The sequence below is a fragment of the Anneissia japonica genome, unplaced genomic scaffold, assembly GCF_011630105.1.
Source record: "Anneissia japonica isolate Jap-2015-1 unplaced genomic scaffold, ASM1163010v1 scaffold287807_len121958_cov172, whole genome shotgun sequence".
NCBI lineage: Eukaryota > Metazoa > Echinodermata > Crinoidea > Comatulida > Comatulidae > Anneissia > Anneissia japonica.
In genome coordinates this window covers 29,109-43,692 of record NW_022720801.1, presented here as the reverse complement: position 1 = coordinate 43,692, position 14,584 = coordinate 29,109, and the positions used below count along the sequence as shown (strand labels likewise).

Sequence of the window (14,584 nt, the reverse complement as noted above, 5' to 3'; positions counted from 1 at the left end):
AATAATTATTAAAAAACTACTTTTAGGAAGACAATTTATATTTGATTATCAGTAATTTCAAGTTCAATTAGTAGTTATCATGTTATTAATAAGTTGGCATGGTTTATAAAAACGTACAAGGACATTGTTATTGTTAAGAAATTAACGATTTATTTGAACTATATTTAACGAGAATGATTTATCGATCTAGCAACCTATCATTTGAGATTCGCAGCAGTGATGACCGAATATAATAAAATATTTGTAGACTTTAACGCACATTGTCACCATCCCTGTGTGTTCTTCACATTATTAACACTGGAAACACCATATGGTGGTACATACCATATAATATATTGCAGCAGTATTCAGCTATATTAATGAGATTGATCAATTGATCTAGCAACTTTTTTTATTTGAGATTTGCAGCAGTGATGACTGAATATAAAAAAAAAAAATTTGAAGACCTCAACGCACATTGTCACAATCCCTATGCGCCCTTCACATTATCATCACTGGAAACACAGTACGGTACATCCCATAATATATTGCAGCAGTATTCAGCTATATTAATGAGATTGATCAATTGATCTAGCAACTTTTTTTATTTCAGATTTGCAGCAGTGATGACTTGTGTTTTAATGTACCAGGTTAAGCGATGCAATTGAAACTAATACCAAGTATAAACGGGAACTAATGCATCTAAACGAAAAAGCAAAGTGCCTATACCATGCTCTATACCATCTTATACTATTATTATTTCAAGACTTGCTCCACACGTCATAAACTTACATTACACAATATACAGGAATACTCTCATTGAACCAAAAACCACACAAAGGTTATATAGAAAAGCTTGTGTAGCACCAACTGAGCTGATACTTATCTATGCTGTTAAAACAGATACACCTTGTGACACGTGTGGAAGAACTGGGTCAGAATTCATCTACCATACTTCTCTATAGTAAAGCATTAACATAAATCATTGCATAGGAAAAATGGCCATTACTACTTAAACTGACAAATATCCAATATGCAGATTTCCTCACAGTTGAGCTATAGATATCTTGAATAAACTATTAACTATTAATATATCAGACATAAACAAATAAAATTGATGTGTTTATACTTGTGGTAAATATGACCTATTATAGTACACCACAATATGGACTGCTTTCTTAACAGAATTCCAGACTTCTTTTGTCAAAAACAAGTAAACAAGTTCTGAGCCCTTCCAACAATGTGTTGTAAAAATTGGCAACTTCAATCACAATTGAATTCTACAGAAAAAAAAACTAAATTGAAGGCCAAAAGAACATAGTTGAAACCATTTTCCCTCTTTCAGGTCTTTAGAAACTGGATGAGCGCCAATAACTTTGGCTCTAGAATATACTTTTGGGAAAGGGGGAGGTAGCCCAAGCTGTTGGACACAAGAACCCGACAGTTTCCAGCAGAGAACAGCCAGGTCCCGGAGCAGATAACTGGTGAATGGGGGCTAAGCCACACTCCTAGAGTAAATAGAAACTTGGACAGTGGATTTAATCGCCCTTTTAAGAAGATCCGCCCGTCATTTCTTTCTAACATAAGCACAATAGTACTACAGGCCTAGACACATACGCAGAGGACAGGATGTTTGGGATATTTTAGTAGTATAGTATTGCCTTGTAAAAGCAAAAGAAAAAAAGAAGCGCAAACATTACTAAAAGAGACAACAGAGCAAGTTTTTTTTTTCTTTATACTGGCGTAATCTAGCAAGTAAATTATAACCATTAACAATAGCGATTAAGAAAAAAAAAATGCGAGGAGGAATTAAAAACCAGTATTACTTCCTCGCAACTGTTAAATTAAATTATAAATTCCCATTTATCTTATTCTTGGTCATTTCCTTTCCTTCCTTAAATGAATATCCCAGAGATTATAAACAGTTGTCTGGGTAAAAAAAAAAACTTATCTTATGAGATACTTTCAAGAAGGCCTGGGAAAAAAATTTTGTGCCTACGAACATGAAAATTATCTTCATAAAATAGCTCCAGCTCCTAATGTTATCTGTTATATAGCCCAATAGCGCTTGTTTGGAGCCAAAAAAGCAAGAAACAGTTTTCACTAAAGAACTAGCATACTAAGAACATGGCTGCGAGAATCATTACACACGAAAGAAGTGGTTTTTTTTTTCATCTCAAGATCAATTCCTAGCATTTGCATGAAATCTAGAATACAAAATCGAAAAAAAATTATGTTGTAATGTCATAACCAAATATAAATGGTTGAATGATATTGATGATGCGAGGCAGAAGGTGAAAATAATTATAATATCATTTTATGTTAATAACTGTAAATAAATGGAATAGAAAAATATTACTTTGTACATGTGGGAAATTGTTGAGTATTTATAGGTCTTCACATTTTTCATGCACTGATTCTGAGCATTAAATTTAAAGCAAAATGTAGAGTTCCACATTAATCACACGAGACGCCATAAAAGTCGGACATGATACGACACGGTGCATACCTCAGCGATGTCTACCTCTCATCGACCCTTGACATACTTCTGCAGTAGGAGACATCATGCAAGGTACTGTAGTTAAAGTAGAATTCAATGCTAAATAAAGGAGAAGGGTTCTTTGTTCCTTAAAGTATAGGATCATTTGCTTTCTTTGTTTCCTTCACACCCATCAAAAACTTACAACAAATACAAAAAGAACTTTCAGTGAGATTCTCAAAAAACTGATTTGCATAATGAGGCATATTGTTTTTAGGTTGAAGTAATTCCAGCATCCTTATAGGATTTGAACCTAGGACCAGCAATACTGAACTGAACTCAAGATCAACCTAAAGTACATTATTTCATTGTAATTACTACTAGATAGATCCTCTGATAAAAACTCAACACCCAAATTTCAAGTAATTTTCACATGCCACAGATCTGTTTTTAACAAGAACCTGGATCGACGACGATGGCCTTGCATGCAAGCTTGCTTGTTCGATTTTGGTCCATCGTATATATATATATATATAATGTGTATAAGAGACAGTATATATATATATAACAGTTTTATTTAGGTTTCAACAGTGTGGACAATATTATTATTAGTATGAATATTTATACAATACAATATTAACATATAATTAACTACAGCAGAATTGTTGACTGATTTGTTAGTGTTCGTCTGCACTCATTTTTAAGCGTAGTAGTACACTGAGCCACTGGGTGATATTAAAATGCAACTCTTAGCACTGAACACTATGTGCTCTTAGAACATGTGCTCTGCATGCGACCGCATCACAGTCATACGATGGATAGTGGGCTATAAAATAAACAATTTCTGAGCTTTCAACGATGTGTACAGTTTCAACGACAAAATATATTTATAACAAGCCAAGACAGTACTACCGATTTATCCATTAAGTTTACCACTTTTGTGTCTATTCATAGCCCTTCAGTAAACCAGACTACCAACCACAGAGGCCTACTGTAAAATCACCAGGCCTACAGTAGCTAATAATTATTGAGGAATCTACTTATTCTGGAGGTCAAGAATCTCTTTTTATATTGGATTATAAAAGAGACTAAGGCTACGGACACACTAGAGTCTCAAGCCAGGCTTGACTCACCGCGGGTGGGATTTCAAGCTAGGCTCGAAAAATTCTGGGTCGGTCACACTTTACCTGAATTTAGTTGGATTGACCTCAAAATTAGGAAAGTCGAAACAGGAAGTTAGAGCGCCGCTACAATCAAAATACCGGCCCCGCGTGCGCATCTAGATGATCTAGGCCTAGGCTCGGATGTAATGGCGATGCTAGTTTTCGAATTGATAAGTGCATTTATAAACAACTGATGATTGCTGCAGGTTTTTTTATTCAGGAATTTCTAAACGCAACGGCGTCATCGACTGTGATTGTTCGACAGCCGACGAGGAAATGTCAATCCCAGTCACGCCAGGGGAAAGAAAGATCCATTATGGCAGTGTGAATCCCCAAATCTGGTGCATGTCCAGAGCGCAGAGTTTGAAGGGAAGGGGGGGGGGAGACAGTCCAGGGATTGAGAATCCAAGGGTAAAGCCACACCAGCTACAGGTTTAGACACCTGTTTCAGCTATTTTAACTATATATTACAATTTTATGTTATCGGTGGCAACATTTATGGGGGCAAAAAATAGAATTCTAAAAACTTTTACGTGACAGATATGATATGGGTATGATGACGTCATATCACGTATCAAATTGTATCAAAAAAAGCTGAACATGTTCAACTCTATGTTCCCTCAAATTTTATGTGATGCTTCTTTTGACGAAATTTGATAGTGTAGACAAATCTTAATAGAAAAATGCACTGCATACAATGTCCTCCCTCATAATTTTATGCCCATGAGTTTTAACTAAGATACACAGCTCAATATTTGTCTATTTTTATGGGGAATAAATGCAGTTATTTATACTGAATGCAAAAACAAGATTAGGTTTTAACACCTAATTCAAGCAAGTTTAACCTTGTTCATCTTTTCATGATCTAATACTCTACATTCACTTTCATTTAATGAAACTGTGAGCTAATAACAACTATCAAGGTACTTGAAATAAAAAAATCATTTTTAACTAGGCAGCTACACATGGAGTGTTTGATTGAGCCTCATATCGTATAGTGAAGCGTGATTGGACATTAGTCTTTAAGCTAACATAATGTGACCTCTGACCTACAATGATTAGCATAAAGATTACAAGCATGTTGTACATATATTTTATTTAGTTGGTACAAAAAATCTTTTCTGAAATTATAATTATGAACAATAAATTATTCAAAAATATAACTTGTACCTTTGTCAATGTCATGTAAGATGGTTATTAATTTTATTTTGGAATTTTATTTCTGGCTAATGGAATAGTGATATATATATTTGGTGCTAGAAATAGTATTAAAAAATCTGATGCCATATTTAAATCGAAGAAACACTATACCTGAATATTAATTTACCTGCATTGAGTTACCAAACATAGCTGTCTCTTTATTGCGTAACAAAATTCCTTCAGCCAAATAGGTTAAAGGTTAAGATTTTCTTTAGCCAAATTGAAAATTCCCTTTTAGATTCCAAGATGGACATCAATCATAAAAACACCATCACTAGTTGAAATTAGTGTACTCTACCAGTTGCTATTTACACCAGGTGATGATTGGTTATTAACTTCTAATATAAAATATTTTAATTTTTAGTATTTCCAAATAAAAATAAAATTACCCTGATATTACATTTGACAACTGTTTCTTCAAAATATTATTAGAAATAAATTGTGTTCCAAATGTAATTAATCAAGGAATCTGATTAATTTATATAAATTAAAATAATAGCATAATTACCGTGTTTAGGTTTCACAATAACTGGTTCTTTAGCAACATCTGGTTCTTTTGTAACCTTTGCTTCCTCGGTCTCTGCCGGTTTTTTAACCACTGGTGCAGGCTTTTCTTTAGGAACTGATGGTTGAGGTACCTGCGGAGGTGGTGGTGGTGGTGGGGGAGGAGGTGACACAGAGACAGGCTCAGAAGTAGACGACCGTTTCCAGGCATTTACTTTAGGTGGGGGTGCATCTTCAAGAACCACTTTCTTAGAAGAAACTCTCTCGACATCGTCTTTAACAATCTTAACTTCCTCCTTTCCTTTCTTCTTATCCAGTTCTTTCTTATCTTTCTTATCGGAGGCATCGGCTTTCTCTCTGGCCGATTTCTTCTGGTTTTTATGGAACTCTTTGGCCCTTGGTGCAGCCTTCTTTGGGGCGGATTCCTCTTTTAATTGTCCTTTCAAATCAAGAGGCGGAACCACAACATCATTCTGTGGCGCTTTGTTACGGTGCCATGGGTTGACCTTTGGTGGTGGCGCTGCCACATACGTTTTCTTAACTGCCTTCTCTTCAGGATCCGTTGCCTCTTGGCAGTTACTATCATGCTTCTGGGCTGCATCAGGTTTCAAGTTCTCTTTGATGGCAACTTTGTCTACTTTCTCCGGATGTTGAGCTGAAGGCAATGGCCCTGTTGATTTAGCCTCTGGTTGAGAGGTATCGTAGCTAGGCTGCGTGGCCACTTCAGCCGCCATCTTGATTAAACCTTTTTCTTCTATCTTATCACTCTCTTCCGTTCCTCAAAGTCTGATGAATCCAAGCAGTGTAATACAAGGAAACTGCTTCTCTGTAAAGAAAATTTATCACACTCCAGTTAACATGGATCATAAAAATATAGACAAGGTCTCATAAATCATAACAAACATGATTTGTTTACATACTGTAGTACACAAACATTGTCATTAATTGTAAGAATTGTAGTTAAACAATATTTATGTCAGAAGTTTTAATAAAATTTCAAAGTTCAATGTTAATTTTTTCATAATGCTCAACATAGTGAAAATAGGGACCTTTCAATTAAGGCCAACACAGACAGCGTCGGCCGACGTAGCCCGACCCAATTTATCGCCGGGGACTGTCTTAAGCCGTCCTGAGAAATATTAAACACGTTTAATATTCTACTACGCGACTGCCCCCCGACGCACACCATCGCGTCTGCGTTCAACTCACACAGACCCGACGCGACAAAAAAATCGCGTCGGGCTGCGTCAGCCGACGCTGTCTGAGTTGGCCTTTACTACGCAACGGTAGAACGTAATGACGTCACTAAAAGAGAATGTTAAAAGTTCACCTCATCGAGTAGATTCTGGAACGCAATTTGGCAATTTTTTTTTTTGTGATTCCTTTCGTCGTCGCACAAATCGAAAGCGCCCTTATGGTACACAACTTATACATAATTTAAAAGAACATAATAAAAATAATAAGGACCACCACTGGAATCAAGATTAAAGCTAAAGCTAAACAATGCTTAATTGTGGCAAAGACAAGCCAAACCAGTCACTCGTCGCAAAAATCAATTTTGAGTTATTAATACAGTGTTAGAGAGTAAAATAATAGCTATAAAATGGTTAAAAAAATCATTCAAATCGGATATTTCCTTATGAAGTTAAAAGCGTTTAAACATATAACTGTTTAAAGAACAATATATGAGAAATCAGCCTTCAAAGTTTATGATTTCAGGCATTTCTCATGCAGAAACTATCTTCAAATCCTTAAAAAGTATTGTTTTAACATTGAAAATGGGGAAAATAACAGCATAGAATGATGTATAGATATATAAAGGTTCGTTTAGTGCAATAAAATAGATTTTTTTAAATTTGACGTTCCAGCATGTTTTTGCCATTTTCTTTGAAACACGATTTGCGACGAGTGACTGGTTTGGCTTGTCTTTGCCACAATTGTTAAATTATCTAGCATTAGGCCAACAAACAAAAAGATTGTTTCTTGTTCAAACTTGTGTTAAAAGAAAAATGAGGCTCCCTATTCTTCTTCACAATGATGGCTAATATTTTCTTTACAGACAAAAGATCAGAATAAAAGCCAATCAATAGACCTAAGCATTTTGGCTCAAAGTAATATGTTCCTGCTTCTTGCCCTAGATTAACCCTCAACAAGTTAAGGTACAATGTATCTGTTACATCACTGGCACAACACTACAGCATGACTTCCGAAGGTCCCCAGTGGCCTAGCCAAAATTTCTAATTCCGAATTTGGATTGGCAAAAAAGTTATCAGTTTTTTTTAATAAGTCAGATATTTAAAAAAAAAATTAAAAATCTGCTTTCAATGATTAACAGACATTTTACTGAAGGCCTAGTTAAAAAAAAAAAAAAAAAAAAAACATTACTTTTTTAAAATCTTAGGCGAGACTTTTTTTGAACCTTGTTTAGCAAACCTGCTGACTGACACACCTGCCGCCACAATTCCAAAATTCCAGAAAAATATTACAATTTTTCTTTACTTTTATTACGCCATCCGCTGCCTTGAAATCTTTAAAGATACTTGCATTTCTTCTTAATTACATAAATTTGATGCATTTAACCATCCTACTTTACATTCACCAATAAAATTTTATTTTTATTTTCTCCTCCGTCTGAATATTGTTGGCAAAATTATTTGCTAAATAAGAAAACAAAATTTAATTTTTATTTTTATTCTGCCCTCCTCTAATGATGATCTTAAAAAAAAAAAATTAAAAAAAATAAGTATGCGAAACAAGGAATAAAAATGTCTCGCTTTATTATTGGTTAAAATATTATTCACATTCTAAAAAAGACCTCTTTCAAGTAACTCAACATTGACAGTTTATCTAGGCACCATGGGCTTCATCCCCTGATAGCCCCAGTGACCACTGCCAGAAATGGTCAGATCCATTCAATTCAATTCAAATTTATTTGAGCATAAATCGACACATTACAAGTAACAAAACAATGAACAATAAAAAGATAATTTAGTAAAACATTTACAGCTCAGAGAGATTTTCCCCAGAAATGAACTATATCCACAATGAATGACAATTGTTTCAACAGTATTATTTCCACAACTGTCTATGCTTCACTTTTATCTTTTTCCTTGTGATGTTTACTTTGGGATTTCCTGGAATTTTCCCACCCGGGAACAGGTTTCCCACAAGACTTCCTTTGTCTCTTTATTTTTAAAGTAATTTTTTGGTAGAATGCAAATGAAATTATTAAGATAAATAAAACATTCTTTTTAAAAAGTTCTGAACTTAATGGGGAAAACATCTGACAATCTGGTGATAATTCAGATAATCCAAATTTAGTCATACAAAATGGCAATCAAATTTAGCATACTGTAGTACCCAAAATTAAATATTATTGTTATTATTTAATATCTTTCAGACCTCTTTTTTCCACTTCCTACTTTGTTAAATTAACAAAAATAACCGATTTAAAAATAATGATTACTGACAATTATACACTTTTTTAAAAACAAAAATAAGATACTGTAGGCTACTCAGCACTGTAAGCTTTCATCTTTTATATAATAAAGATTATAAAATTTTATTTTATATTCTAAAATTAAATTGGTCATGGTTGAAAGATAGCATTAAAAAATACACTAAAACTGTAGTATTTCATTTTTTTTCCTACAAGACCTAGCATAGCATATGATACTGATAGATAGATTGGTCAAAAAAGGTCACTAAAAATCAAGCCTCAAAACCTTAGTATTTTGAATGAATCATGTTCTATTTGACTATGTCATTGTCACTCTAACCAGGAAAAACAACTGGCCAGTGTAACAGTATTCAACAAGAACTGATAAAACTAAAATTGGTCATATCCTCTTCCTGTAGCACTTTAAGAATTTAATCTCATAACAAATTTAGGATTGTTTTCAAAAACACTCCATCACAACCCCACGCATATGTTCGTAAGGCCGCATGGAAAAAACCCTACCCTGCACAACAATAAAAAATAGAACTTGCTAGAAAAAAATCCTTGAATCAGATAAGATAAATATAATCTACTGATATTCCTATTTGGAAATATATTTTACAACTTACTTGATATAATTACCAGGTTTTTCAGCCTAAAACCAGTTAAAATTTAAGTCATAAGCCATAAAGGAATATTGTCGTGTTAGCTTGTCTGAACCACGTAGTTTCACAGGGACGAACACCTCATCGATAAGAACTTCACTCAGTCGCACGCCTTCAGTTCAGATGGACACGAAAATAAAATTCGCTGAAACGACTCAAGTGTAATGTATTTCAGTATTTTGTATAGTATTTCTGTTCAGTAACACAAAGTGAGCTGAGTAGTATCCTGGATTTGGAAAATAAATTCGTTTTTAGGCAAGACACGGCGTAAATATCGCTCCTTTTTCAATCAAAAGAGCTACGCACATGTCGCCATTGCCCAGCTAGAGACTGCTCATGCGCGAGAAAAAAATGTACGTAAGAGATGATTGAGGGCGGTATGAAGGGTTTCTATCTTCTTTTTTTTTCTTTTTCTTTTTTTTCCCCGATTCTGGAAAAATAAACAAACCATAATAAATAAATAAACAAAGGGTTACATCTGTTTAACTGCTTTATTTAACAGTTACTTTCATCGTCTGTAGAAGATTCAGTCTGTTTCGAAACTTTGACCAACGTTATTTTATTTTATGTAAGTTAGACTGTGCATGATAGTACAAACTCCTGAAATGAATGATTTGAGAAAAAAATATAACGACGATACACTGCTTGCATATCTTTCCTTCGGTGTTTCTTTTATATTGTACTGTAAAACATACTGATAAGACAATCCAAGTGAAACTTTCATTACTGTCATCTCTGTCATCATAATCTTTATAGCCATAAATTATTATCATTTATCATCTTTATTATATTTTTGTCTTATCATCGTTATTTGAGCTTCTTTTCGTGGTTAGGATGGATTGGATTGGATTTATTCGGCGTAAACACTAAGGATAACCCATTGGCGGATCTGGGGGTCCGGGGGTCCTGACCACCCCCACCCCTTTACACAAACAAGTCTGAGTTCCGAACAAATTATATAATTTTTTTTATAGCATATCTTATCAGTGGCGAATCCGGGGGTTCAGGACCTCCCGGTCCTGAACGTAATGTAAAAAAAAATACTACTGGGTTCTGCAGACTACAAAAGGCATCCTAACCTACCTAGGCAGGTTGGCCCAGATCGGACAAATAAGTTAGCCTAACCAAGGAGGTATACCAGTTATACCTCCTTGGCCTAACTAGCTGCCTTAAAATTAAAAACACTGCATGGTTCGCGAAGTCGTAGCATATTTTTTGTACGAAAGTGCGTTCTTCATGCTATCGGATCATCGATTCATGGAAAATAGAATACGTATGCAACTACTTTTTTTCTGTATGTAGGCCTACACGTACGCACATAGGCCTATAAGAATGAGAAAATTTACCTGACCGTTTTAAAGAGGGGAAAAAACTTGAATGAATTTTGAATAGGCCTAAGTTAACATTCATTAAAGACACCTCAGAATTGGGAACATTTCCAGCAATCTAGGAATCAACATTTCCAGGGGGAGGACCGGACCCACCCCCTTCTTTTTTGGGATTTTTGGCAACATTTTGCCCCTTTAATCGTAACTTGCATTCAGCCCTCCAGCTGATACAAGGAGAGCAGATGGAAATTTAAACGGGGGTGGGGGGGCACTGAAGAGATCTCCACCGTTCCAGAAAGTGCACACAGTCACGCTAGTTTAGCCTACTAAGCATGCAGCGGGGCGCCAGAAATTTGCCGACAAGGGCCCAGGATGTCCGACGGTCCGAGCCAAAGGGCCGACGAAGCATCATCATCATCATCATCATCATCATCATCATCATCATCATCATCATCATCATCATCATTCTTCTTTATTAGAAATCCTTGGCTGCTTTTTCTGCCGACATTTTCACTCTTCTTTTCATATGATAAGCATTTTATCCTTAATAATATCATCTATCAACTATCTTCCTCTTCGCTTTTTTGTTTTTTTCCACATTATAATTATAAGCTCAAACATTATCGTTATTGGAATTTCTCCCCAGGGAAGGGGATGAGGCTGCACGTTGTAGTATCCAATTTTCAGGACGAAAATGCACATTGAGCAGGTCTAACACGAATGTGCGTTACAAAATAAAATACTGTAGGCCTACATACATTATCTGTTGATCATTTTTCGTTGTAACAATTATTACTTCTTGCAATGTTTGCATGAACAAAAAAATGCAATCTGAATCCTTACGGAGACACTCGTCGTCCCAGAGTGCATTTGACATGCTAATAAACGTCTGTAACCAAACGATTTGTTGAAAATTAAAAAAAATAAAAAAATTATAATAAATTGAATCTTTTCAAAGTAAAATAAAAGCCCGATGTTTGAGAGAGCCCGATCCCGATACCCCATATAGGTAGATATAGAGGGCGCACATCATAAGTGACTGACTGCTGGGCGTACGACGTCAGCACGGCCGCCGGTAAATTTTTTCTTTCTGGTCCCCGGTGTGAGTCTGTACGTTGCATTGTTCTTGCTCTGTGATTCTTTGACCATTTTTAGAAGATCATGGCTGACAATACCGAGCGAACCTTTATCATGGTGAAACCTGATGGTGTAGAGAGAGGTCTAATTCCAGAGATCATGAAGCGCTTTCAACGAAAAGGCTACAAACTGGTAGCCTCAAAGTTCATGAAGGTATAGCCTGTTCAGGCCTATTAATAGGCCTAGCCCAGTTGTTTTCTCACACGTGTGTGTCCCCGGTAGACCAGCAGTAGCCTTTAGGCCTGCTGATGTTTATATTGCCGGTAAAGTTTGGCCCAGCTTCTAAACTAAGCGAGCATCATTCTGTGACTGTTAATTACTGGAATTTATTTCGGTTCGAGCAGTTCAGCTTACCTCAGGCTCAATCACCGAGTCAGTCGGCTAACTACAGCCGAACCGGACGTCATTCGTACTAGGCTAGGCTAGGGGCCTAGCCCCTAGACCTAAATCGGGTAGTCAGTGAGTCACATTGTATGTAGTTGTACTAGGCCTATATAATTAATTGCGGGTCTATCCTAGGCCTACTCTGAAGTCTAGCCTAGGCCTATGTGTACTGAACCATGGAGTTTGGTAATTCAGTGCCATTTTGCTTAGTATTATATCTGTCTCTTATACACATCTAGATGTGTATAAGAGACAGAGTGCACACAGTCACGCTAGTTTAGCCTACTAAGCATGCAGCGGGGCGCCAGAAATTTGCCGACAAGGGCCCAGGATGTCCGACGGTCCGAGCCAAAGGGCCGACGAAGCATCATCATCATCATCATCATCATCATCATCATCATCATCATCATCATCATCATCATCATTCTTCTTTATTAGAAATCCTTGGCTGCTTTTTCTACCGAAATTTCACTCTTCTTTTCATATGATAAAGCATTTTATCCTTAATAATATCATCTATCAACTATCTTCCTCTTCGCTTTTTTGTTTTCCCACATTATAATTATAAGCTCAAACATTATCGTTATTGGAATTTCTCCCCAGGGGATGAGGCTGCACCGTTGTAGTATCCAATTTTCAGGACGAAAATGCACATTGAGCAGGTCTAACACGGATGTGCGTTACAAAATAAAATACTGTAGGCCTACATAGATTATCTGTTGATCATTTTTCGTTGTAACAATTATTACTTCTTGCAAGGTTTGCATGAACAAAAAAATGCAATCTGAATCCTTACGGAGACACTCGTCGTCCAGAGTGAATTTGATGCTAATAAACGTCTGTAACCAAACGATTTGTTGAAAATTTAAAAAAATAAAAAAATTATAATAAATTGAATCTTTTCAAAGTAAAATACTGTAAAAGCCCGATGTTTGAGCCCGATCCCGATACCCCATAGAGCTATTAAACAACTAGAGTGCTGACAAGATGGCGGAGCAATGCAGAGTTATGTATGTGTACCATCCAAGATGGCCGTCGTAGTAAAGCGCCAGCTTCAGGCTTAGTATACATATTATTACCATAAATAAGCCCTCTGACTGACTATTATTTTATTAATGATAATGAGTAATTGTAATAACAAATTATTAAACTATCGTAGCCAAAACGAGGCCAATTGGAGCATCCTATTCAAAAAAAAAGTACCAAAAAATGAAAATTAAAATCGTGTAGATTACGCCCATACACCGCAACGCTCGAGTTTCAAACATGATGTACTGAACGTTCTGTGTAAATTGAGGGCGCAATTGCAAACGACGGCGCTTAGGCGAAATTTGATTGGCTGAATCTATGGCAGCCATCTTGGATGGTACACACACACAGTTCTGCGTATTTCGAACATCGAATACATTGCAGTTAGCGCTCTAGTATTCTTATTATATCTCTATGCGATACCCCCATATAGGTAGATATAGAGGGCGCACATCATAAGTGACTGACTGCTGGGCGTACGACGTCAGCACGGCCGCCGGTAAATTTTTTCTTTCTGGTCCCCGGCGTGAGTCTGTACGTTGCATTGTTCTTACTCTGTGATTCTTTGACCATTTTTAGAAGATCATGGCTGATAATACCGAGCGAACCTTTATCATGGTGAAACCTGATGGTGTAGAGAGAGGTCTAATTCCAGAGATCATGAAGCGCTTTCAACGAAAAGGCTACAAACTGGTAGCCTCAAAGTTCATGAAGGTATAGCATGTTCAGGCCTATTAATAGGCCTAGCCCAGTTGTTTTCTCACACGTGTGTGTCCCCGGTAGACTGTTTATTGCCGGTAAAGTTTGGCCCAGCTTCTAAACTAAGCGAGCATCATTCTGGGACTATTAATTACTAGAATTGATTTCGGTTCAGGCAGCTCAGCTTAGCTCAGGCTCAATCACCGAGTCAGTCGGCTAACTACTAGGCCTAGGATAGGGCCTAGGCCTAAATCGGGTAGTCAGTGAGTCGCATTGTATGTAGTTGTATTATTAGGCCCTAGGCCTATATAATTAATTGCGGGTCTATCCTAGGCCTACTCTGAAGTCTAGCCTAGGCCTATGTGTACTGAACCATGGAGTTTGGTAATTCAGTGCCATTGCTTAGTATTAATGACGTCAGAATGAGGAATATAAATTAATATCAGTGTGAATTGATTTTGAGATGGTTGTGTGTATATAGGCCTATATTTATATATGTGTGTATATATTATATATATATGTATATAATATATGTGTGCAGGCGTGTATTCAAGTTCATGTGTGTATATGTGTGTATA

At 36.2% G+C, this 14,584-nt stretch overlaps 2 protein-coding genes across 3 annotated transcripts in view; one reads left to right on the top strand and one right to left on the bottom strand.

The window, feature by feature from the left end:
* Positions 1-9,776, bottom strand: part of LOC117111401 (la-related protein 1B-like) — a 35,787-nt gene extending 26,011 nt beyond the window's left edge. The window contains exons 1-2 of the mRNA XM_033254309.1: positions 9,394-9,776; positions 5,330-6,151 (exon numbers count right to left, since the gene is read on the bottom strand). Of these exons, the coding sequence (XP_033110200.1) occupies positions 5,330-6,059 (730 nt within the window). The 5' untranslated portion in view covers positions 6,060-6,151; positions 9,394-9,776. The remainder of the gene's footprint in view (positions 1-5,329; positions 6,152-9,393) is intronic.
* Positions 9,777-11,838: 2,062 nt separating this feature from the next.
* Positions 11,839-14,584, top strand: part of LOC117111405 (nucleoside diphosphate kinase B-like) — a 4,214-nt gene continuing 1,468 nt past the window's right edge. Inside the window, exon 1 of one of the 2 annotated variants that reach the window (XM_033254315.1) lies at positions 11,839-12,047. In XM_033254315.1, coding sequence (XP_033110206.1) covers positions 11,919-12,047 — 129 coding nt within the window. In that variant the 5' untranslated portion in view covers positions 11,839-11,918. Of the gene's footprint in view, positions 12,048-13,804; positions 14,022-14,584 lie in introns of those variants that run through there. The other variant, XM_033254314.1, reaches the window with a different exon arrangement.